The sequence below is a fragment of the Panthera onca genome, chromosome X (genome assembly GCF_046562875.1).
Source record: "Panthera onca isolate mPanOnc1 chromosome X, mPanOnc1 haplotype 2, whole genome shotgun sequence".
Lineage (NCBI taxonomy): Eukaryota > Metazoa > Chordata > Mammalia > Carnivora > Felidae > Panthera > Panthera onca.
The window spans coordinates 93,446,595-93,469,290 of NC_138357.1; the positions used below are offsets into that span (position 1 = coordinate 93,446,595).

General features: G+C 41.1%; 1 protein-coding gene across 3 annotated transcripts; it reads right to left on the reverse strand.

Annotated features, from left to right (window-relative positions):
• Positions 1-1,679: 1,679 nt before the first annotated feature.
• On the reverse strand, positions 1,680-18,375 carry DDX3X (DEAD-box helicase 3 X-linked). Of its 3 annotated transcripts, none has more exons than XM_081793007.1 (17): positions 17,495-18,375; positions 14,359-14,416; positions 12,393-12,440; positions 10,491-10,623; positions 9,396-9,554; positions 9,214-9,313; positions 8,679-8,814; positions 7,343-7,428; positions 6,931-7,029; positions 6,661-6,821; positions 6,108-6,252; positions 5,885-6,029; positions 5,507-5,688; positions 5,303-5,420; positions 4,918-5,071; positions 4,468-4,604; positions 1,680-4,262 (listed from the first exon to the last, which is right to left on the reverse strand). In XM_081793007.1, the coding sequence occupies exons 1-17, from the start codon at positions 17,537-17,539 to the stop codon at positions 4,183-4,185; spliced, it is 1,986 nt and encodes a 661-aa protein (XP_081649133.1). In that variant the 5' UTR covers positions 17,540-18,375; the 3' UTR covers positions 1,680-4,182. The 3 variants fall into 3 exon arrangements, with proteins under 3 accessions (XP_081649133.1, XP_081649131.1, XP_081649132.1); XM_081793005.1 differs by having other exon boundaries at positions 4,468-4,625; XM_081793006.1 differs by having other exon boundaries at positions 4,468-4,607; positions 17,495-18,374.
• Positions 18,376-22,696: the final 4,321 nt, after the last annotated feature.

Below are 22,696 nucleotides of genomic sequence, written 5' to 3' on the forward strand. Positions count from 1 at the left end.
TGTTGAAATTCAGCCAAGAGATGGTTAGAGCAAACCATTACCGAAACCAAACATTAATGACTGGGGGAGGCAGACAGTGACAATAGCATTTAAGTATATATTTAAACAAATCGCTTAAACTACAAAAATTAAAAAAAAAAAACTACAAAAATTAACATAGTATGCAAATAAACCTGACTACTATAATCTTAATACTGCTAGACTAGAAATAATCTCAATTAAGAATTAGTTCCCCCAGATAGCTTGTGTTCACTTTTTTGTGTGTGTGTTTATTTTTGAAAGAGACAGAGTGCGAGTGGGAGAAGGCAGATAGGGAGACACAGAATCTGAAGCAGGCCCCAGGCTCTGAGCTGTCAGCACAGAGCCCGACGCAGGGCTGGAACTCACAAACCATGAGATCACAACCTGAGCCGAAGCTGGACGCTTAACTGAGCCACACAGGTGCCCGCACCCCCCTTTTATCAGTGACTTTGAACCATCCTTAGAATCCAATTTCACTCCATTAACTTTTCCATCTAGCTGTCCTAACATAACCTCTTTCCACACTTTTGAGAGTGCAAGTGGGGGAGCGGCAGAAAAAGAGGATCTGAAGCGGGCCCCGCACTTAGAGCAGCAAGCCTGATGTGGGGCTTGAACTCATGAAATGAGAGATCATGATCTGAGCCTAAGACAGTCAACCGACAGCCACCCAGGTGCCCCTCTTTCCACACTTTTGTCTAAACTCCTACTTCCCTTCCCTCTTTCCATTCTCCAAAACTAATATGGCATATTAGGCTTCAAAATTCTGCCCTATAAATTTAGGCTTGCTACTTTGAGATGACTCTGAACAATGATACCGATCCAGAATCAAGTATTTCTTTACAATACCAAAAAGAAAAAAGAAAAAAAATTGTTCATCATACCGCAAAGAACTCAAAAAAGCTGTATCAAGTACTTTCCTTAGGTTTAATCATAGCCACCTACCAACATTTGACCATGTTTGACCCCCAAAACAGGAGTCCTTTCATATGGTTCAACCTAATTGCTTACAAAGTGTCTATTCAGTTCTGGTTCACATACCGTCTGTTAATTGGTAGCAGCTGCCCGCAGCAGTAATGGATGCCAGCAAAGAAACTGAAGGGGGTAAGGGGGTAGCCATGCCAGACATCTCTATCATCATAACCCCAAATACTTTTAAAAAGTAGGTTCCACTCCCTACGTGAGGCCTGAACTCCCAACCCTGAGCCTGAGTCGCATGCTCTACCAACTGAGCCAGCCAGACACCCCACCCCACCCCCCACCACCAAATATTTTGGATCCATTAGCATTCACCATCACTTAGATTACTAGTCCATTTGACTTTTACCCAACATTCTTCCACCGTCTAAATGTCCTTCAAATCAAGTGCTTCCAAGAACGAAAGATTCCCACCCATATTGAGTTGAAGTACAAACTGATTTGCAATACAATGCAATACGTCCACCTAAGGACGTCCTAGATTTCCATTAGAGCAATCTTTTTTTTCACCTTCACCTTTTATTACAAATCCTTATGGCATCAGTCATTCTGTCTCCCAAGAGGCATCTCAAAATTAGCACTCGACAGCAAAACCAAAAAAATTACACCTTACAATTCTTCAGGCAAGAGCACAACTTTATTTTCACCTATAATAATAAACCACAATTGACAACAACAAAGGAGACTGTGCAGTTCAACTTTTTATTTTAATAAAATCAGAATATGCACAGCACATGCAGTGCTAGCATCTAAACTAATACAATAAGCAATTACTAAAGCTACAGTGACTTGAGGTTCAATCTTTACATTCAGCAAGTTTAAATCCATTCTTATGTGATTTTTGAAACCTTATTAACTGAAAACATTGCTTGCTGATAAAACTTGCTCAAATGCTATCGCTGAATGTACAAGTCACTGAATATGCCAATACAACAAAGATAACCACATGTTTGAGGATAGCAATGTGCCAGACATTCACTGAAAAAAAAAAAAAAATACACACAACTAAACAAAACTCACGCAACAAACATCTGAGAATCTGGACACTTCTTATCAGTGTTTTGAAGTGTTTCATTAATATCTTAAGACAAGTGTATCAAAACCTTGGCATGATTTAATTTCAAGTCGCCAATTTTGTTTTTACTAACATCAGAAAGTTATGGCTACACTGCCAATGCCGGGTCTGCTTAATTTGACTTAAGAGTTTAATATGACTTAACATTAAAAGCTCACACTACCCCGAAATATATAATTTCACGCATACGGTGACATTCAACATTCAAGTGCCAGTGTTTTTGTACTGTCTTTTGGTCAAGTTTCTTTAAACTTTCAAAGAATCACTTTTAGGCTTACAAAAATAAATATTTGTCAAAATGTTCAATAAATATTACATAAAACTAGCAGCAAAAAGTATCTAGAAATCTGTCGTGTGCAAATAGTTTTCTTCCCAACTATTATTCCCGTGGTCCCAAATAAATTTTAGAATCTAGTCCCATCCCCTTCCTAGACAAGCTGCGTTCAACAATCTCCAAGAGACAAAATAAGATTGGAAGTTTAAGGACACGCACACAAGACATATATATAAAATTCTCTGAATGTGCAATAAAAGAAGTACTTTGTAAAAAGTTATGGGCAAAATGTACAAGGGCCTAAACCTAGACTAATTGAAATAGCACCATAACAAATGACCTCAATACTGTCAAGTGCACCTACTTAATAAAAGTTTTAGAACAAGGCACAATACACTTGAAAATCTATTGCACTTTAGGAAATTTTTGCCGTCTTCCTATGCCACTGTAAAAAGATTGAGCGTTTTGATCACCGCATTCTGGCCACAAAATTAGCACAGAATTCAGAGTGGCAGAGGCATTTTAGTGGTGGACACTGCTCATCTTTGGCCAGATTTAGCATAAACAGACTATAAATACAATGGAAACCTATGCAACTAAAACTGACTACAACTGCACTGTATAGCAGAATTGACACCTTGTGCAGTTATGTACATATTTCCAACCTGTGTGATCTCAAAGATTTCAGTTTGTTACTCTTCTGGAGCCATTTTTACAAAGTCTATAGTAAGCCAGTTTAACATCTCAACGCAGCTTGAACAGAGTAATGTGAATCGGCATTTAAAATAAAGCCTGCTGCATTAATTCTTCCTGTTCATACCCTCTTGACCAAAAAACATCAACACTAGCATGCGTTATTAGACCAAAAATCACCCAGGGCCCCAATGAGGGCTGGTCATTGCTGTGGTCAGCCATTCTACCATTTCAATTTCATTTATGGCAGGCATTTAAAAAGTCTAAGTAGATGAATTCTCCTAAAAACCTATTTCAAGTTATCAGACCTTTAAACTTTCCCTGTAATAATATGCCCACATTTGGCTAGCTCATAATTAATGATCTGCCTAAACATTGAAAGAGGAATTGCTGTATTTACTTGCATTAACTTTGAAAACAGTGCTTTGAATGTATGCATGTATTCATACATCACCTCATCATGACTGGAATGGCTTGTTTAAAGACTATCAGGTTCTAAATACCTATCCAGGATAGAGTGAGCAAATCAGAACTTTAACTTAATACAGTTTGCCACATTAGAAACTAATTCCGTTAATATGCTTCAAGACGTTTGTTGTTTATTTTCCCCCAATCTGCAAGTATCAGAAAGCCCTAATGCAGGCTACCGCATAAGTTTTTTCCTTATAATATTTATGGATGAATCGATGATTCCTGTTAAGTTGTATCACACCTGTGTGCCAAGGTTTGATTTTAGCCCAAGTTCAGTAAATTTATTTTGTCAAAACAATTGATATCTTGAGCATTACTGAGCCAACAGGACATCAAAATAAAAAGTTGTCTAAAGTTAAAGGCACAGTACATTAACAAACAAATGATCCTCAGTCACAAAATTATAAATGCAGTTTGGGATGGGGGTTGGCGGGAGGGGAGTTAATCCAAACTACAGCAATGAAGTCTTCGAACCACCTTCTGAACAGGGCTGCTGATTGTTCCTTTCATCTTTTCATGTGACCTTGAGCTCCCTTAAAAAAAAAATTTCAGTGGAGAATCACAGCTGGTAATGTACTGCGAGTTCTTGAAGCTACACAAGGTATAGTCTGGCTAAGTTACATGTGGTTTCCATATTAGCTTGTTTGGCAGGGTGACCTGCTGTAAAGCAGGTTCAGTTACCCCACCAGTCAACCCCCTGGGAGTTATAATTTCCTCCGTATCCATCACTGTTGTAAAAGCCTCCGTAGCCACCTAATGAGAGATGTGAAAAAGAGAGAAATTAATTAAGTCATCCACTGTTAAATACAACCATTCCCCTCCTTAAGTACTTTGACATCAAATTATGAAAAGCAATCCATGGGGCCAAACTTCTCCAGTGTTTTTAACTATGCTTTGAAAAAAGAGGACTACAAGAAGAAGCTCTCCCCAAAGACAGGAGGTGAAAAATGAACATCACCTCCACCAAACCCTCTGCTGCTGCCGTGGCCGCCTCCTCCGCTGCGGCTGCTGCTGGCGCGGCTGCTGCTGAAGCTGGAACTGCTGGCCCCGCTGCTTTGTCGATAGTCTCGGGCACCGAAGCCTCCGCTGAATCTACTACTGCAACGACAGAATGTGCTGGTGGTTCGAAGGAAGAGGAGATCCCACCAGACAAGCCAGTTCTTGTTAAAACCTCCTGATGGTCAATTTCTGATTTTTCGATTCAAATGATTCCCCATCCAGCCCTGTTTTCCCTAATGCGATCTTAAAGACTGTAGCCCGTAAACGGCTGGCGTTAACTTTGTGACAACCCCTTCTCCAAATGATCCAGGCAACCGAAGAAAATAAAGCCTGTTCCACTAAGTACTTGAAAAGTTAACTTTGGACACAGCACCCACCCCATTCTTTATATGCCACCTGTATGCCTCACCTCTTAGACCGTCCACGACTGCTACCCTTGTAGTGGTGTTCGTAAGCCATGTTTTCTAACCAAGACGGCACTTCTTGTTTAGCTTCAACAAGAAGATCCAACAAATCCTTGGTAATATTTATGTTCCTCTCATTAAAGAATGAGGTGGCGAGGCCTAAACCAGTCCCAAAAAGTACATAAATTAAAGTCTTCCATAAGAGCACAGTATTCTTACTTTCCTACATAAAATAGTAAGTAGAACACTGAAAAGACCACAAGTCACTTCTATTGCTAAGATAGATTTTAACAGCATTCCTTAGTAACAGAGTTCTCAAATTAAGATCCTGAAAAGTTCTTTGCTACATCCCACTGAAAAAACCACCAGACCATCAATCTGAACACTTACCAAGGTTTCCTACACGTCCTGTACGGCCAATGCGATGTACGTACTCCTCAATATCACTTGGCAAGTCAAAATTGATAACATGTTTCACATTTGAAATGTCCAGTCCTCTTGCTGCTACCTAGAAAATAACTTTTGTTACACATGGCACACTTGAAGCCAAAGTTGAACAGCGGCAACTTGAAAATACACTTGTATTATACATACGGCTGTAGCCACTAGAATTGGGCTTTTTCCTGAGCGGAACTGGTGAAGAGCCTCTTCTCGGTCTCTCTGAGATCGGTCTCCGTGGATGCTGGTACAAGCATACCCTTCATGGTACAAGAAATCCTCCAGAGAATCTGCACCCTTTTTGGTCTCCACAAACACTAATGTCAGCGAATCCTTGCCTAATTGTGAAAAATTACCAGATATTTGTCTTTAATAGGGACTTAGTTCTCTTAACATTTAGTCAACATCTAAACAGAGACAAATAAATATACTTTTAATGGGATGTTTTAAAGGGGGAGGAAAAGCAATAAAGGTGATCCAAATGGATTCCCATTACCTGAGCCAGAGTGACACTAAAATTATTCGTAATTTTACCTGTTGCATTCAGAAGATCAAGCAAAAAGGACCGTTTGTCAGACTCTTCCACCCAAACAACTTTCTGTGTGATGTTCTCAGAGGTAGAGCCAACTCTTCCTACAGCCAAAAAGATATACTCATCCAAGAAATCACGAGCAAGCATCTGAAAAGAAAAAATCATCATCATCTACTGAGACCAACAAATTCCTCAGTAAATAAAACTTGCAGCATCACACAGTACCTGTATTTCCTTAGGGAAAGTAGCACTAAACATCATAGTGTGACGAACTCCCTTTGGAGGCATGGTATCTTGTTCAACTATTCTACGTATCTGAGGTTCAAACCCCATATCCAACATCCGATCAGCTTCATCTAACACCAAGTATCTGTCATAAAAATATTCAGTTTAGAATTTGAGAAGAAAAGATAGTTTTAGTACAGCTGTTTTCTATATACAATCATATATTCACTGATGGTTAAATTCCTCACACTGCAGATTTAACACACGTACACGAGACAAAGCACAGGACTTGTGCCACGAAACAAATCATTCACAAGCACACAGGAAAACTAGCTCTTACTACTTCTGACTCCGTCCCAGTCCAATCATTCTCAGCCTCTACTAAAAGGTCACCAATTTATCAACATTAAAACTACAATCAGCATCTCATAAAAGAGGGCTAAAATGAATCACTTCTGGATCTTAAAATTTAAACAATGCTGGTAAGTACTACAAAATGAATGGCCAGTAATTTAAAAAATATTACATTTTATGCATTTAAAAATGAACATACTTGCAGAAGTCCAATCCAATCTTTCCTCTTTCCATCATATCTACTAGACGTCCTGGAGTAGCTACTAACAAGTGGCATCCACGCTCTAAGTCTCGAATCTGCTGACCAATATCAGCACCACCATAAACCACGCAAGGTCGAACTCTAGATCGGTATGAAAACTACAAGCAAAGAAATTTTTACAATTTCAAGGCCAACACTTTTTCATAGTCCTAAAACAGTTCAATAGAATCAACGAGAAAGCTAAAAATCCCTGAAATGTGTACTTACTTTTCTAGCTTCCTCATAGATCTGTACTGCCAATTCTCTGGTTGGTGCTAATACCAAGGAGATTGGGTACTGTTTGCGACGCCCATACCTTCCATTTTCCTAAAAAATAATTTAAAAGTTCAACTCTTAACATCCTCTTTTAAAGGTCCATTACGACATAATTCCCTTCTGTAGTTTACAGATTACACTTGAAAACTGTTTTTCATTAAATAATTTGGAATAAGTAGATGTGCCATTTAGAAAGTTCTCAACAGCTATCTACAAAGTTCTACAATAATGGTACATTTCGGGGAGCCTGGCAGGTTCAGTCAGTACAGTGTACAGCTCTTGATTTCAGGGTAGTGAGGTTAAGCCCCAAGTTGGCCATAAAACTTACTTAAAAGTATAAATGTCCCACATAACAAATATTTACCTTCATGGCCCTCAAAGCTTCGCCTGGACCATCTGAATAAATCTGACTCAAGATGGGCAAAAGAAATGCTGCAGTTTTTCCAGACCCTGTTTAAGAGAAAGCATATTCAGAGAAGGACTGCTTATTATTTTTGAATAAATATTGGTAGAGGACGGTTTTTTAACTGCCCTATTACTAATTAGTGGTTTTACTTTATACCCCAATAAATTTTCTAAAAACTAACAGCTAAGTTAAAAATACCAAGAAATGACTTCTTTGACCCATCTGTAACAGAAGTCAGCAAACTAAGGTCCTATGTATCTTTGTAAATAAAGCTTTATTGGAATACAACCACGCCCAATAATTTACACGGGATCTACAGGTGCTTTCACACTATGACAGCAGAAACGAGTAGATTGGCAACAGAGACTACGTGGCCCATAAAAACCAAAAATGTTTATTTTGCTTCCTTACAGAGAAAGTATACCAAACTCTGATCAATAACAATGTAGTGTTCACTTATTTGCATTTGTAAAAAGAACAGAAATTTTCCCTCAAAAATGATGTCAATTTCAATTTGTAACACATATATACAGACATACTGTATATATTCTGGTGTACAAAGGATGAAATTTTCACTCTTCCATAAGGAAGCAAAGATATCAGATAATTATATTTATTTTTAATGGGGGGGACAGTTGCCACCCTCCTTCAAATTGGTCAAACTTACAGACACAGCAAAACTTGTGCTCAATTTAGAGGCTATAAACCATCCCCATTCCCAAAAGGTGGGAAGTGCTTCTTTACCATGAAGGTACCTTTCTTTCCCTTGGCCACATTCCTATGGATCACAGACTATTCTGATCTTACAATTCTTACTGATCTCACGATTTGGGAGTTCGAGCCCCACATCGAGCTCTGCACTGACAGTGAGGAGCCTGCTTAGGATTCTCTCTCTCCCTCTCTCTCCAACCCTCCCCTGTTCGTGTCCTCTCCTTCTCTAAATTAATAAATAAACTTAAAAAAAAAAATGTTATAGTGCTAATTTCCCACCATTGCAATGACAATAATCTAACCCTGTTGCAACAGTTAACAGGCTGAGGGCTTTCTATAGGCCTCCCCAAGATGCCCTAATGGGAACACTAAAGATAACAAAATCCAAAGGTCTGTAAGACAAGAAATACCAGCCAACTACTCCATACCTGTATCAAAATATACCAGTTAGGCTATATGTCTAGGACTCAAACTTCCCCATGAAACTTAGATATCCCATGTGGTTTTTTTGGTACTAGTTGTACAAGGGTAATCCCAATTAAGTTATTCTTTATAACTTTTTACTTTTATTAAGTAGACTTACCTGTTTGGGCACAAGCCATCAAGTCTCTTTTCTCTTTGATAATAGGAATAGCATGCTTTTGTACTGGAGTTGGGCGAGTATAACGAGTAAGCTCAATGTTTCCCATAATAATTTCTCCCATCTCAACATCACTGAACTGTCAAGAAATTCAATGGGGTTAAATTGCTAGAAATGCTATCCTGGAGCCATTTTTGTTTTACACTAATACAATAACAGGGAGGAAAAACCCTAACACCTGATTTGTACTTTATAGCTGCTTTAAATAAAACTACATTATATTTTGAAGAAAACCAGTCCTCCAGGCTTAATCTACACTGAAGAAGTCTGGGGTCCTCCTACATTTGACGCATTTTCTATTTCTAATTATTAGTAATGGTGACACTTAACATTCCACAAATCAATCAGGCAGGTTTTTAATGTAACTAAAGAATTATTCAAGTAGGTATGATCTATATTTGCTTTTTGAAAGCCCACCTTATTTTGATGTGCTGTGAGAAGATTTACACTTCTTAAAAAGTCAAGCAAAAATACTTACACTTTCAATGTGTGGAGGACAGTTGTTGCCTGTTGCCTCAACTGGAATGTCATCATATTTCTCAAAGTTAATCCCAGTGTTTCCTCCAGAAAAGAGTTCCCTGAAATCAAGATTGGTTAAGTTTATTTGTTATATTAGCTAATGAGGCTTTATCACAATTAACATACGTTTCAAAAACTTACTGTTCCAAGCGTTCACTTGGTGGGAGTGGTTTTGACCAATCATCTTCATCTGATTTGTCACACCAGCGACTATTTCCACCACGTTCAAATTTGCCAAAGCCACTTCTGTCACCACGGCTGCCAATGCCGTCATAGTCACTCCGTCCACGATCATCAAACCTGAACAGCATAAGAAACTAATCAGAATCATTTAACCATTATCAGATTACTGTCACTACTCTAGAACCGTACCTGGAGAGAAGCTGAATGACTCATCACGGCTCACTTTTATTTGACAAATAAGGTCCTCTAATTAATCACATCAAATGTACCATTTACATAGCTTTACTTTCTAAAGGAAGTATCCTTGATTTCTATAAAATTATACAGCCTACACAGGCCTCATACACGCTGAAATTAAGAACCAAGTCTTAAATATTTGGTATCAGCACATAACTTGTACTTTCATTTAAAGTTCTCATCCAAATACATTTTAGTGGTAGGAAAAATAGCACTCCAAATATCAATTGTCCCAGTTACAACTAGGATGTCATTTAAAAGGACAATCAATTCACCTGTGTGACAGACTGTGGATAAAAGGTAGAAAATAATCCTTACCTGAATTAAGATGTTTTTAGTTTTAGGCCTGTTTGCGAAAAATCAGGACACACAGGACTAACCACAGCTATTAGGCGCATGAGGTCAGTTCACCACTTGTGTAATCAAAGATATAAGGTATTTAAAATTGTCATAAAGAATACCCACAAAAATCTCAACCAAATTAGGCCATTCACTAAATAAACTTACTGCTTTAAATATAAATAAAGCTAGATTAATTACAAAAATAACTGATTTCATTATGTCCAGGGGCATGTTCTTATTCACCTCTAATTTCTATGGAACAAATTCAACTTAGTTCTAAGACCTCTTACAGCTAAGAAAACACGATTACACAGATATAATGCTTATTAACACATCCAAATAGGAGGTCTGTTAAGGGGGGAAAAAAAGCATCATGCTTCATAGTAAGAGTACAAGAACAAGCATTTACCAAAATAAAGACCAATTCCTAAATTTCATATACACAAGGTGAAAAGATCAATAAAAATCACATACCTTCCCCTTGATCCACTTCCACGATCACTAAAGAAACTAGACTTCCCTCGTGAATCGCTACGAGATCCAAAACTGCTGTATGCATCCTTATCTTTACTAGAACTCCACCCTGAACTGTCTTTATCGTAGAATCCTTCAATAAAAAAAAGCAAACCCATTTTATTGTATTAAATAGAAATTTACAATACCTAGGTTTCTGAATTTGAAGCCCTCCACTAATTTTATCTTATCTCTGTGAACTAAAAGGACAATGGAAATATTCCTATCATGGTACTAGAAGAGAACCAAGATTTAGAGCTGGTTTACAATGGCACACAGAATTTTTTAGATTTTCTCCACTGGAAAATACTGTGCACTAAACCAAGCAACTTAACAGTCTAAAAATGTTCTAAATGAATACCACCTCTAAAAAGGTCAATAGCTTTGCCTATAAACAATGATTATGGTATAGTTATATGACCACCACAATTAAATCCATTCGTTTTATAGGCATGAACAAGTTTACTGGGAAACAGTTATTGTTTCAGTGTTTCTCAGAGGTGATATTTAAGACATTCCTAAAGGTGTCAGATTACCTGATTTAATACATTATTTTCCAATTTCAATAGTAAAAAGTAGTACAATGCTCCATTCGCATGAAAATACAGACAAGAATCAGGAATACGAGGAAAATCTTCATCCCTACACTGTTAGTGTGGACAGATTCCTAGGGTACAAACTATAAACATTCAGTAAGAGGGAATGAGAAAGGTGTAAATTAGCCCAAGAGGTAGAGGGTTTAAAGACGAATAAATTAAACAGATTAAATGTTTAAAAGTTAAGTTACTTTCCTTCAGCCTTAAGCCTCTACCATTAGCCGCCAGCCAGGTGATCAACACCTCAGCAAGCAATAGAGTCGAATTAGATTTCTAACAGCCCTTTCAGTTCTGAAAGGTCTGTGATACTGCCCCTTCCCTTTGATCTGTCACTGCAATGAAGAGGGAAAAGCACTAAATATACATGGGGGCCAGTTTCAGCTAGAACACTAGAATGAGAACCCATGACAATAAAGACAAACTCTGCAGGTAACTAAGAAAAATGATATGATAGTTACGAAATTATAATACAGATTTTATATACATGTATTGCCAGGGACAGTGAAGCTAATATATATAGACTGCATATGCACATGGAGGAATGATAGCAAATCACATGCTCCTGTGGACTTCTGCACCCTTCCAATTCTGCCTTCTTTATCTTCCTTCTTCTTGACCTTTAAATAGTTTTCCAAACCTTCACTTTTCCTCCAAATCTCAGATCACCTATTTCACAGAATATACAGCACCCAAACAATTGTCCCATAATGAGGTATCCACTAGTTATCACATTACAAACACAACCAGAAAAGACCAGGCGTTGTGATACATTTTAGACAAAACTTTTCAAATGAAGCACTTAAGGGCAAGGAGATGAAACCAGAGAATCACTCCCAACTTACTGGGAGCATGCCCAATGCTATAATCTGTTACCTAATCTGCAATAACACATCTTTCTTTTGACAGCTCTGCAAAACAGAAATAACTGGGTTATTACTGTGCAGTTTGGTTTACACAGTAGGACACCCACTCACCTTTTTCAAACTGAAATCATGATATCAATGATTACAGATTACAAAGTACAACACTAGTAAACTGTACAAAACCATGCCCTTGGCCAGAGGAATCTGACATAGGAAATAGAGAATTTTCCACTGTGTGACTTTAGAGGAGTTTTTTCAGAGTAAGTCCTAATAATTTGAACCAATTCTGACAGAGGCACAGGAGAGCACAATGTTCACAGACTTCCCAAAGTGCCTCATTTTTCCCTAGGCTCTGACTTCTAAACAACAAGAATTAGGTCTACCAAGTTGCTCAAAAGACTTACCTTTAGTAGCTTCTCTGTTCCTTAAGTGAGGAGGAATATAGCGTCCTTCTAAAAGAAAGAATATAAAATTAAATGCCAAAACTTAAAGCTTTTTACCAAAATTTGCACTATTAAAAAAACGGTCCTGGGGGCACCTGAGTGGCTCAGTTGGTTATGTATCCAACTCTTGGTTTCCGCTGAGGTCATGACCTCATGGTTCATGGGTACAAGCCTTGTGTCGGGCTCTGCACTCATGGTGCAGAGCCTGTTTGGGATTGTCTCTCTCTCTCTGCCCCCCCCTCCTCACACTTTCTCTAAATAAAGAAATAAAGCTTTTTTAAAAAATGTAAAAAAAGGTCCTAGAAAAAAAATTTAATATCTAGCCCACCAGTCTGACTTACTTGGAAATGGGGGAGGGGGATGAGTCTACTTTTATTTTAAATGGGTTATTGCCTTTTAAGAACTTTAAAAGGGGAGGGGAGGAGGAAAAAAGTTTGGTAAATAAAAATTTGACTTGGAACCTAATCATTGAAATCCACAAATATAACTTGCTACTAGTGGTTAATACAACACAATTTTTTTAAAGGCCTGCTACTATTTGAGAACTGTCAGCAATAGTTACAAGGAAAGTATAACTGTAACAACCTAAAACTGCTATGTAATAAATCCTGCAATTAGCCACTAAGAGGCTTTTTTGTTTCTAACCTGGTAAGTTGCGATGGGGAAATGATTTCAAGGAATTGAGAGTTTTAATTTGGGGCTTGCCAGAGTCTACAGTCAACTGCTGTTGCTTACAGAAGTCTGCAGGCAAGAAATACAGCCTAGATAATGGATGAGAAGCAAAAGCAAATAATGTATATCCACCAAGTAAAAGAAAGTCAACCTGCTTTATTACTAATAAATCTGCAATTTAACTGTCTCTTCCACTTTTGGGTTGAACTAAATATTAAAGATCTCTATTAGGATGATCAACTCGTAACAGATCTTTAGCATGACAAAGTCAAATCTAAAAAATACCAAGCAACTTTGTGCCCAAAGAGGCCTTTCTTCCCTAAAAATGAGGTCACATCCTTTACCACGTAACACAATGAAAAAACGCTTTCAGACCCTACAGCCTGTACCCATTTGCCCCCTCCCTCTTTTTTTGGTGGGAGTTAATAGGAAGAGATCGATCCTGAAGGGACCCAAAGCAGGTCTACTGCCAAATAATAAATCCCTACACCTTAATACTAATCTCTAACAAGTTTCAAACAAAACAAAACAACTCTCTGAAAAAATAAAATGAAATAAAACTTTTGTATCTAACTTCTTTCCCAGACAATGATACAATTCAGCATTTAAAATCCTAACCACCACTTCAAGATCCGGTATAGCTTTGTTCTATCAGTAAGTCTCATGTTCCTCACAGGAAAGGGTTAGCTATAGCTGATGAACAAGAATGTTCCCTTTATTGGGGCTCAGTCAGTTAAGCGTCCAACTCCGGCTCGGGAGTTGAGCCCCACATCCGGCTCTGTGCTGACAGTGAGGAGCCTGCTAGGGATTGATTCTAGCTCTCTCTCTGCCCCTCCCCCACTTGTGCTTTTCTCTCTCAAAATAAACTTAAAAAAAAAAAGAATGTTTCTTTTATTGAATTTAATTCTGGTAGATTCACTCTAATAGGGATAAACACATGCCCACTACCTCTAAGCGGGGTCAAGATTCATAATGGACATAATCAAATTCTTCCAAAGGTAATGTGTGTTGTATCAAGTTCTTTTTAATGATTATTTTTATTCAGAAAATGAGTCCCTTTTATTATTACCCAAAGGCCACAATGCTTTAAGAGTGATCACTAAGTACACTACATAATTTTACTTAACACTGACTACATAGTAACTCTACACAGTAAAAACTGGAAGGGAAACTCTTAAGCTTTAAAATAAGTCCAATGGAACATTAAGTTATTAAAGCTCTAATATTCAAGTAATCCATAAAATGATTTACTTACTGCTTGCTGTACTTCCTCCACTCTGATTATCTGAAGAGTTCAGGTCTAGGCCAGCAAACTAGGAGAAGAGAGTTAAATGGTTAGCTGCCCGTGTGCTGAAATATTATGAAGAGAAAACTAGTCCTTCTCTGTAGCATTGACTAGCACTAGTTGCCCTGCCTGCTTCATGGAGCTGATGTGAAACTCTTAATAAGAGTGTTAACGAAGAATGCGTTTTGAAAACTGTAAAATTCTAAGCAAACAGAAAATAGCACAAACTGCTTATACTATGGAAAGCAGCACACTAACATGCTGGTGTTATCCAGTAGAAACTGGGTCAAAATTTAAGTGATTCAATTCAAAGTGAATTTTCCCTGTAACATTTTCTAAAGTAAAAGCTCCAAGAAATTAAAATTATTTTAAAATGTCAAATAGGAAAACGATTTATTTTTACTCCCATCATATTTGATAAATGTTCCTAATACCACCAACTTTCTACTTGGAATTACTTTGAACCTATAGAGCACACCTGAAAAACAGAACAAAATTTTAATTGACCATTTCTTAGTTTTTTATCCCTAAGTATTGCACAAGTATTTTTAATTAGGGTAGCACTCTGATGAACAACTCTGTGGGGGCACCTGGATGGTCATGATCTCAAGGTTCAAGCCCTGCATCGGACTGTGCACTGTGACAGTGCCGAGTTGGCTTGGGATTCTTTCTCCCCCTCTCTGCCCCTCCCACACTCTCTCTCAAAATAAACAAACAAACTTAAAAAAAAAAAAAACCTCTGTGAAGTAGGTACCACCTATTTATTCTCCCATTTTTAAGATTGAGATTAAGCTCAGAAGACTTTGGACATAAATGGCACAACTGGCATTGAATGCTTTTAAACAGTAGGACACATTTCACTGTCTTTAATCTCGATTTCTACTCACCCCCTTACACTAGAAGCTCAAAGCCTCAACATTCCACAAAAAGCCCTGCTATGTTCATCACATTCTGTAGTGACCAGGAAGTACTTGCAAGCAATATCCGGGGGAAAAACTACACCTGTCAAAAAACTTTTAAGAAAGCCACAAAAGACATCACACAGTACTGATGCCACCTGTTTGCAAAAGTAGTATAAATCTTCTGTTAAAAGCTCAAAATTGATAGTCAAATTGTAAGCACCATCAATGGAGTCACTGAAAATTGGAAGGAGATGCTAAATCTTAATAAAAAAAAGAAAGTAAGTACAAGACTTTTAGGCACCTCGCTTCCAAAATTTGCATTAGCAAAAACACGGCCATGCTTTCTGTTATTCAAGAGACTGATACTTTAAAGCACAAGAGGAACAAAAACTCTTTTTGCACTTGTTACAGTGTAAGTTTTGTTATTAATTTTACACTTGGCAACATGAACCATAAAGCAGGATACTGTAAACTGTTAGGATTACATTGTTGCAATTTTGTTTTCAATTTGCTTGCTGCTTAATTCTAACGAGTTTACATACTTTTTGAATTATATCACAAATTTAAATAAGACTCATTCCTGCCTATAATCTTTTTAAATTGGCACCACCTATATACAAAATGTTAAAAATGGGGATAGCCTGTGCTGTTGACAACAGATTTTCTATGTGCTTCATTCAACATATGACGTATCAGCAATTTGAAGGATTTAATACAATTCATTAATGGAAGAAAAAAACGCTCCATTTATTGACAAGGAACAAGAAACAGATCGTTAAATCTGCAAAAATATATTACACACGACTACGTTAAAAATCCATCAATTTGTGTCACTAAACTTCGTTTCAGGATTGTTCTGGAGTTTGGGGTAAGCAAAAGTTTACTTAAAGGTCTCCAAACATCCCACCGAAAAGCTTATCTGTAGCATGGTGCCTCTACTGCAGAAGGATCCAGACTTCCTGCCACCGAAGCCCATCCTCCGTTAATCTACCCCCAAACCCTTAGAAGAGGGGATTCCGGTTAAGATGACAGACCCAGAGCTCTAACCTATTTCACAATCTCACTCCACAGGCAGCAACAAGTCAACAACAAAACTGTTTATTTCCCCCAAGCTACATTCCGGGTATTTTTCCTGCGGCCGATTCCTGGATCAAACGTCACTAACACGGGAACAGTCATACAACCCGTGGTACCACCCAAAACAACGCGCGGCCCTCGGCTAAAGCGCCACTCACTATGTGGAGCAAGTAAGGAAAAGGGGCCACTCCAGGTCTCTAACCTCCCGGATGTCTCCCCGCCGCGTCCAATCTCTATCTAGAGCCCAGCGCTACCGCGCACGCAGAGACCCACTCCCCCCCCCTTCCCCCCACTCCTCCCCGAATCTTCTGCGTCACAAAACTTTCCACTCCGGAAACGCGGCCTCAGCGGCCGCGGCACCCAGCGTGCGATGGCCCCTGCGGAAACCGGGCTCGAGCAAAAAGGCCTGCGGAAGGAAGCCCGGGAGGAACAAGATGTCCATTCCATCCTTCTTTCCAGCCCACGCCGGCCCGGGACCCACTCTCTCCCGCTAGTGGGCCGCAGCGCCGCCCAGCCACCCAGCCCCACACAAAGAAGGCCGCCGCCATTACCCCCAGAGAAGGCCACCCCCCGCGCCGCCCCCTTCCACATTCCAGGGCTGCGTCCCTCCTGCTCACACGGGCGCACACACACCGCTGCTGCCGCGCGCGGACACACGCGCACGCACACACACACACGAACGCCGCAGGGTCTCTGGGACAGGAATCCACGCCGCGAGCGCAAAGAGAATCGAAAGCCCTCGAGGCCAAAAGGGTCCCCATTCGCGCACTGCCGCGCCACTCACCTCCCCCCCACCACCCATGGGTCACAAACCAGTCTAGGTTCGCGCGTGCGCGTCTCCGCGAGAGCGCGCGCACCCCCTCCCCCTCCGCCCGCCTGCGCACGCACACACAAAAGCCGCCATTGTGCTCGGCCCGGGGACAATACCGCGGGCCAAGCCGGGGCCCCGGCCCGAGCGATAGCCATAACCAGCATTCCTACCACCTTCCCGTTCCTCCATAGCCCCAAATCACTGACACTGGCCAGCCCGAAGTATGCAGGAGATGGGAACTAAGCGTGCCAGTTAGCGCTGCGCCATAAGCCAAGTTAGGTCCAGCAACCACCCCGGTAGGCTCCTTGCACCTCACCTGCTGGTCCAGCCCGAGCGCATTTTCCACCGCCACATGACTCATCCCTGAAGAGTACCGAGAACTCGGAGTCTTCCGCTGCTAAGCGAGTGTGTTTGGTTCACCGCGATGGCCCTCTCACGGGAGAACTGCGGCTCTGGAACGCACGGCGCGGCCACCGATCTAATATACCCACTCGAAGGGCTCCTACGTCAGCACGTAAGACGTAGCCCCTCCCTCTCACACCCGAACCCCTCCTGCTGCTGTGACTTCTGCCTAGCTACTGCGCGTTCGTTTAGTCCAAACCTCGCGTGATTTCCTCAGCAGTCCCGTCCCTGGCTCTTCGTCCTACCTTGGAGCTCAGAGCGCCAAATGCTGCCCTAGTTCGCCTGAGCTTCAGTTCTCCTGTCCTCCGCTAATACCCTAGACTAAGTCTTTGAGTTCTTGAGATCTCGCGATAACTCGTCGTGTCCCCTTTTGCGCCTGCTAGGAGGTCTTAAGATTTAACCTAGGTTTCTTTCCCTTTTATCTCCTTATGCCCCTAGTTTTTGCTGTTCCTTTCAACTGCGCACTCGCTCATTTCTCTCAGTCCTTGGACTTGGTGATGTCGGGAGATTTCTCCGAAGTAGTCAGCCCTCGTTCTTCCATGGGCGGCCTCCTTGAAATCGGGAGTTAGGCGAAAAAAAGCCCGAAGCCGGGAGGACGGCGGGTCACGTGGCCGCAGGTGTCGCTCTCGGTGGCCATTTTGTGGAGCAAACCTTGGCCTGAATTGAGTGCACGGAGTGCGGGGGGAGGAGGGGGGAGAGAGGACCTAAGGGGAAAGAGGGGCAAAGGAGGAGGGAAGAAGCGGAAAAGGGGGAGGAGGAGGAGGAAGGAGGGCGGAATGGTGACCGGAGCTGTGGTCGGGATCTGGGGGACCTGTGCTGGTGGCGGGACACTTAACTGCGCGGTTGCCTAGGCAGCAGGGGCGCCGCCTAGGAACGCAATAGCCCCTTCTGATCCACCCTCCCGACGCGAGCGCGCTCCTCGCGCTCCACCCCCCCCCCCCCCACCCGCGGTGAGGAAACAATGAGACAATCAAGCGCTGAACTTGAGCCGTCGCTAGCGTACCCTCTCGGGACCCCGAGTCCCCGGCCGTCCGTGGGAACAACGGCTACATTAACCCCTTAGTTTCCTCCCGCGGGGCGTTCAGCGGCTCAGGGCCAGTGGCCTCCAGTGCGCTGCTTCCCCCAAAGCTAGGGGACCCTGAGGCTTGCAAACGGCTTTCCTAGGGAGTGGGCACTGTCTGTGGCTGGGCTCAGTCAAGGCCTGCGGGAGGAAATGCTAAGGCGTTATCGGCTTGGGGTGGGGATGACCCTCAGGCCACTGCGGTGGATGAGGAATGGGAGGAAATGGGTTTCTGCCGTAGGAGGAACCCCTTCTTTAGCCCCCTCCGAAGCAAGCCACCCCTAGTCTTGCTTGAGTGCCACAGGCCCTTAAATAGAAGAAAATGTCTTGACTAGTAGATCCCTGGCTTTAAGTGAGAAGCCGCGTATACGTGGTTCTTTTAAACGCTGTTCCCCTCTCTTCTAACCCTCGGACTGACAAATAATACGCGGTTTTTTCACCATCCCTCAAAGGGTCTTCTGCCAGAATTCAAATAGCTCGGGCTCGTCACATACATTACCACATAACTTCTCTCCCTTTCCAATTTTTAAAGTTGAAACTGAAATTCTGACGAGATCGGGAGATAATATTAACACTTGTGTCCTGAGGCCAGTTGCTTAACTGCTTTGGGTCTCCGTTTCCTCATCTATATAAGGAGTTAGCTGGACTACATAACCCTGTAAAAGACTCAGTTCCTTTTTATGTCTACTGTTTGTTACCGCCCCCCCTTAACCGTGCCGAAATAACAAATCTTATCTAATATAACCTAAACCTAACAACACACAATTTCAAAAAACGTTATCTCACTGTAGAACAGAAACAAAACGATGGTAAACAATGCTCCCGCACAAGGACACTAACGTGATAGACACCTGCCCAGCATAGTCACAAATGCAAACTGAAAGTGTTTTCGCAACTCAAGTACCAGGAGCAGCGTTGCGGTTGGTGCCCTGCTTTTCCAAAATGATGAACTCTGTTTGAAACAAAACAATACAATCTTTTCTCCATTGTTACGGTATTTACAATACTAGAGAATTCGGGGTGTATCGAAAACTGAGCAAAAATATTTTTGTTTATATGTAAAATAGTGTTCCAGGCTTTAAATCATGATGAACTAGTTTTTCACTTTCGATTCTTTGCAGTAGGGGACTGACCAGCATTGTAGAACAACTAGCATGCCTGGTCCCTGACTCTAACTGCCAGTAGCCATGCTAGTCATGGTGACAACCAAAAATGCAGATTTCCACAATGCCCCCTTGAGAACCATTAAGCTTAGTGATCATTAAGTCCCCTTTTGGCCCTGAAATTCGTGAATTCTCACGGAGAATTAGGTGTTTCTGTTTGGTTTGGCTTCAGCTTCCTTTTCATATAGACCAGGGTAAACGGATTCAAAAGGTAATGGTTCTGACAGTTCAAACTGCATCTAGCAACAATGGGATGTACTGATATCCCTGGTCCTGGACTTTCTTTTACTTTTCAGTACAGCCAACATACAGGGTACTGCCATGGGAATACTTAGAAAGAATTAAAATATACAGCAGTTTCCTATTTTCAATTAACCCCTGCTCATAGGCATACTCAGTTCAAACCACCAGGGTGTTTTGTTAATCGATATGTTATCACTGGAATATCAAATTGGAAAGGAAGCAGGGAAACATACAAAGCTTTGTCTCCAAACACATTCACTCTGAAAAAGAATGATGTGCGCACTTGAGGTAGCTAAATGAGCCAACTTTCATAGCACTCCAAAGGACTTTTCCACTAAGCAGTCATTTGCATATCTTCTCCACCCAGCCGTCATTTGCAAATTTCATTTGAAGTGACCTAAAAAGGGTTAGGAAAAGCTGAAACCAGGGAAACTTTTTTTGCATTCTCACTTGCTTACACTCCCAGACAATGTTAAGTTGATGGCCCATAATTGAGGCAAATATATGATTTGCACCACGCCCACCCCCCAATCCTTTGAGGCAGGTGAGCAGACAAAAGCCTAGAAACTGCGGATCCTGGAACCAGCAGTTCAGATTCCTGCTCTACTGCTTACAAACTGTGTGACTGGGGGCACTTACTTGACATCTCAGTACCTCAGTTTCCTTGTCTATCAAGTTAGAAGAAAAATAGTTTCTGTCTCGCAGCACCTGGACGGCTTAGCCGGAACAGCGTGCAACTCTTGATCTTGGGGTCATGGGTTTGAGCCCATGATTACTAAAATAAATAAATAAATAAATAAACTAAAAAAATCGTTTCTGTCTCAAAAGGTAGTTGGAATTCAAGGGCTAGTGCCTGAAAGTGCTTTGCAAGGAGTAAGAGATTAGTACGTGATAGATACATGTACATATACACTTGTCTTCCTCCCGATTGTCTCAAACCACCGCCCCCCCCCCCCTCCCAGCACACACCCAGCAGAGTGAGTTGCTCTGGCACAGGACTCCCGAAGCACCCACTGCTCAAGCCACTGTTACATTCACCGTGTTGTACTGCGGTTGTGTGTGAGCCCACGGAGGAGAGGGCACTTGTCACACCCCAGGACAGCCCAATAGTGATGATGAGTAAATAGTGCAAATGCCCGCCTTGGGCAAGTTAAGGGGTCTAAAACCATTATTTTGCTTCCGCAAATGGTTTTAAGTAAATTTCATCACTATTCTGTGAGACTGAGATAAACCGAAATCACATTGTCGTGATGCAAATAATGTGCCCAAGTAATTTAAAACCTTGCAGAAAAATAATCAGACTATTATGCAGCTTGAAGAAAAGCAGTAGGAAAAGGGATTCTAAGAGATAGAAACCTCAGAGCCTTTAGTGAACCTCATGATTACCAGTCATTTTCCTGCAAGGTCCAGAGGAAAGGTCTCCTGGGTCTAACTGACCCATACTCCCTTTAGTGTAGAATAAAGTTCAAGGAGGGCGGAACTCCCTTGTAATCAGAAGGATAATTACAGGTGTGGAGGTAAAAGCAATGCCCACTGAGTCTCCTTTTATGTTTTAAAGTGTAATAGCCTTTTTGAGTTTTTGTTTCGGGCTCCCAATAAAGCAGATCAGCTTCCAAAGCCAGGTAGTTTACAGTACAGTTAACCATTGAACTGCGCGGTCTATTTATTCTTTTTTTTTTTTTTTTTTTTTTTACAATACCGTAAATGTATTTTCTTTTCCTTGTGATTTTTTTTTAAAGTAAGCTCTACGGCCAACATGGGGCTTGACCTCACAACCCCGAGATCAGGAGTCGCATGCTCTACCGACTGAGCCAGCCAGACGCCCCTTCCTTATGATTTTCTTAATAACATTTTCTTTTCTCTAACTTACTTTATTGTAAAAATACAATATGTCGTACATATAACATATAAAATGTGTTAATCAACTGTTTATGCTATCAGAAAGGCTTCTGGTCAACAGTAAGCTATTAGTAGTTAAGTTTTGGGGGAGTCCGGAGTTACACAGGGATTTTCAACTGGTCGGGGTCAACTGTGATTAGGAAAATGTTACTGTGAAGGCTGATAAAAGTTCTAAAGGGAAAAGAGGAGTCTTAGTCTTTGAGATATTGCTGTACACCCTTATTCTCTAAGGGTGAGAGCCGATACATTCAAAACTGGGCATGTGTCAGACAATTATTTATCCCCAGATAGCAAATCTGGCCTGGAATCCGCTTTCCTCCCACAAAGATGTTAAGATGAAAAACAAAATTATATCGGAGGGATTCTTCTCTACCACTAACATTGCTAAAAATATTTTCAAACAGAAAAATCCAGTGTACCTCTGCCTTCATTCATGTAAAGCGACTAGGCGATACAAGGGATAAATAGGGAAGTCGTGGGTAGAGGCTCTGAACCAGAGGGAACAAGGGCAGTGAGACTGCCTTGCCTTGAGAGAGAAGGGGGGGACCCTGGGAAATACAACGAAAAGGGCCACATGCCTTCAAGATTCCATGCTGCATCTTAGGTGATGGCATTTTTAGCAGTTTCTCTCTCTCGAGCGCGGGTGATGCAGAACTTGGCCATAATCTCACAGCGGTCCTGTGTTGGACTTATAGACTCTGTGCTTCGTAACATGAATTAATTCTTTTCCCTACACCTTCCTACTTGGCGA

Bases quoted from the DNA above. Each gene is read 5' to 3' on its own strand.
- DDX3X (XM_081793005.1), bottom strand. From the start codon at position 17,539: ATGAGTCATGTGGCGGTGGAAAATGCGCTCGGGCTGGACCAGCAG. The intron at 14,417-17,494 runs GTGAGGTGCAAG...CTCTTCTCCTAG, and splicing joins CGCTCGGGCTGGACCAGCAG to TTTGCTGGCCTAGACCTGAA. The intron at 9,555-10,490 runs GTATGTGATTTT...TATGCTGTTCAG, and splicing joins GGAAGTGGATCAAGGGGAAG to GTTTGATGATCGTGGACGGA.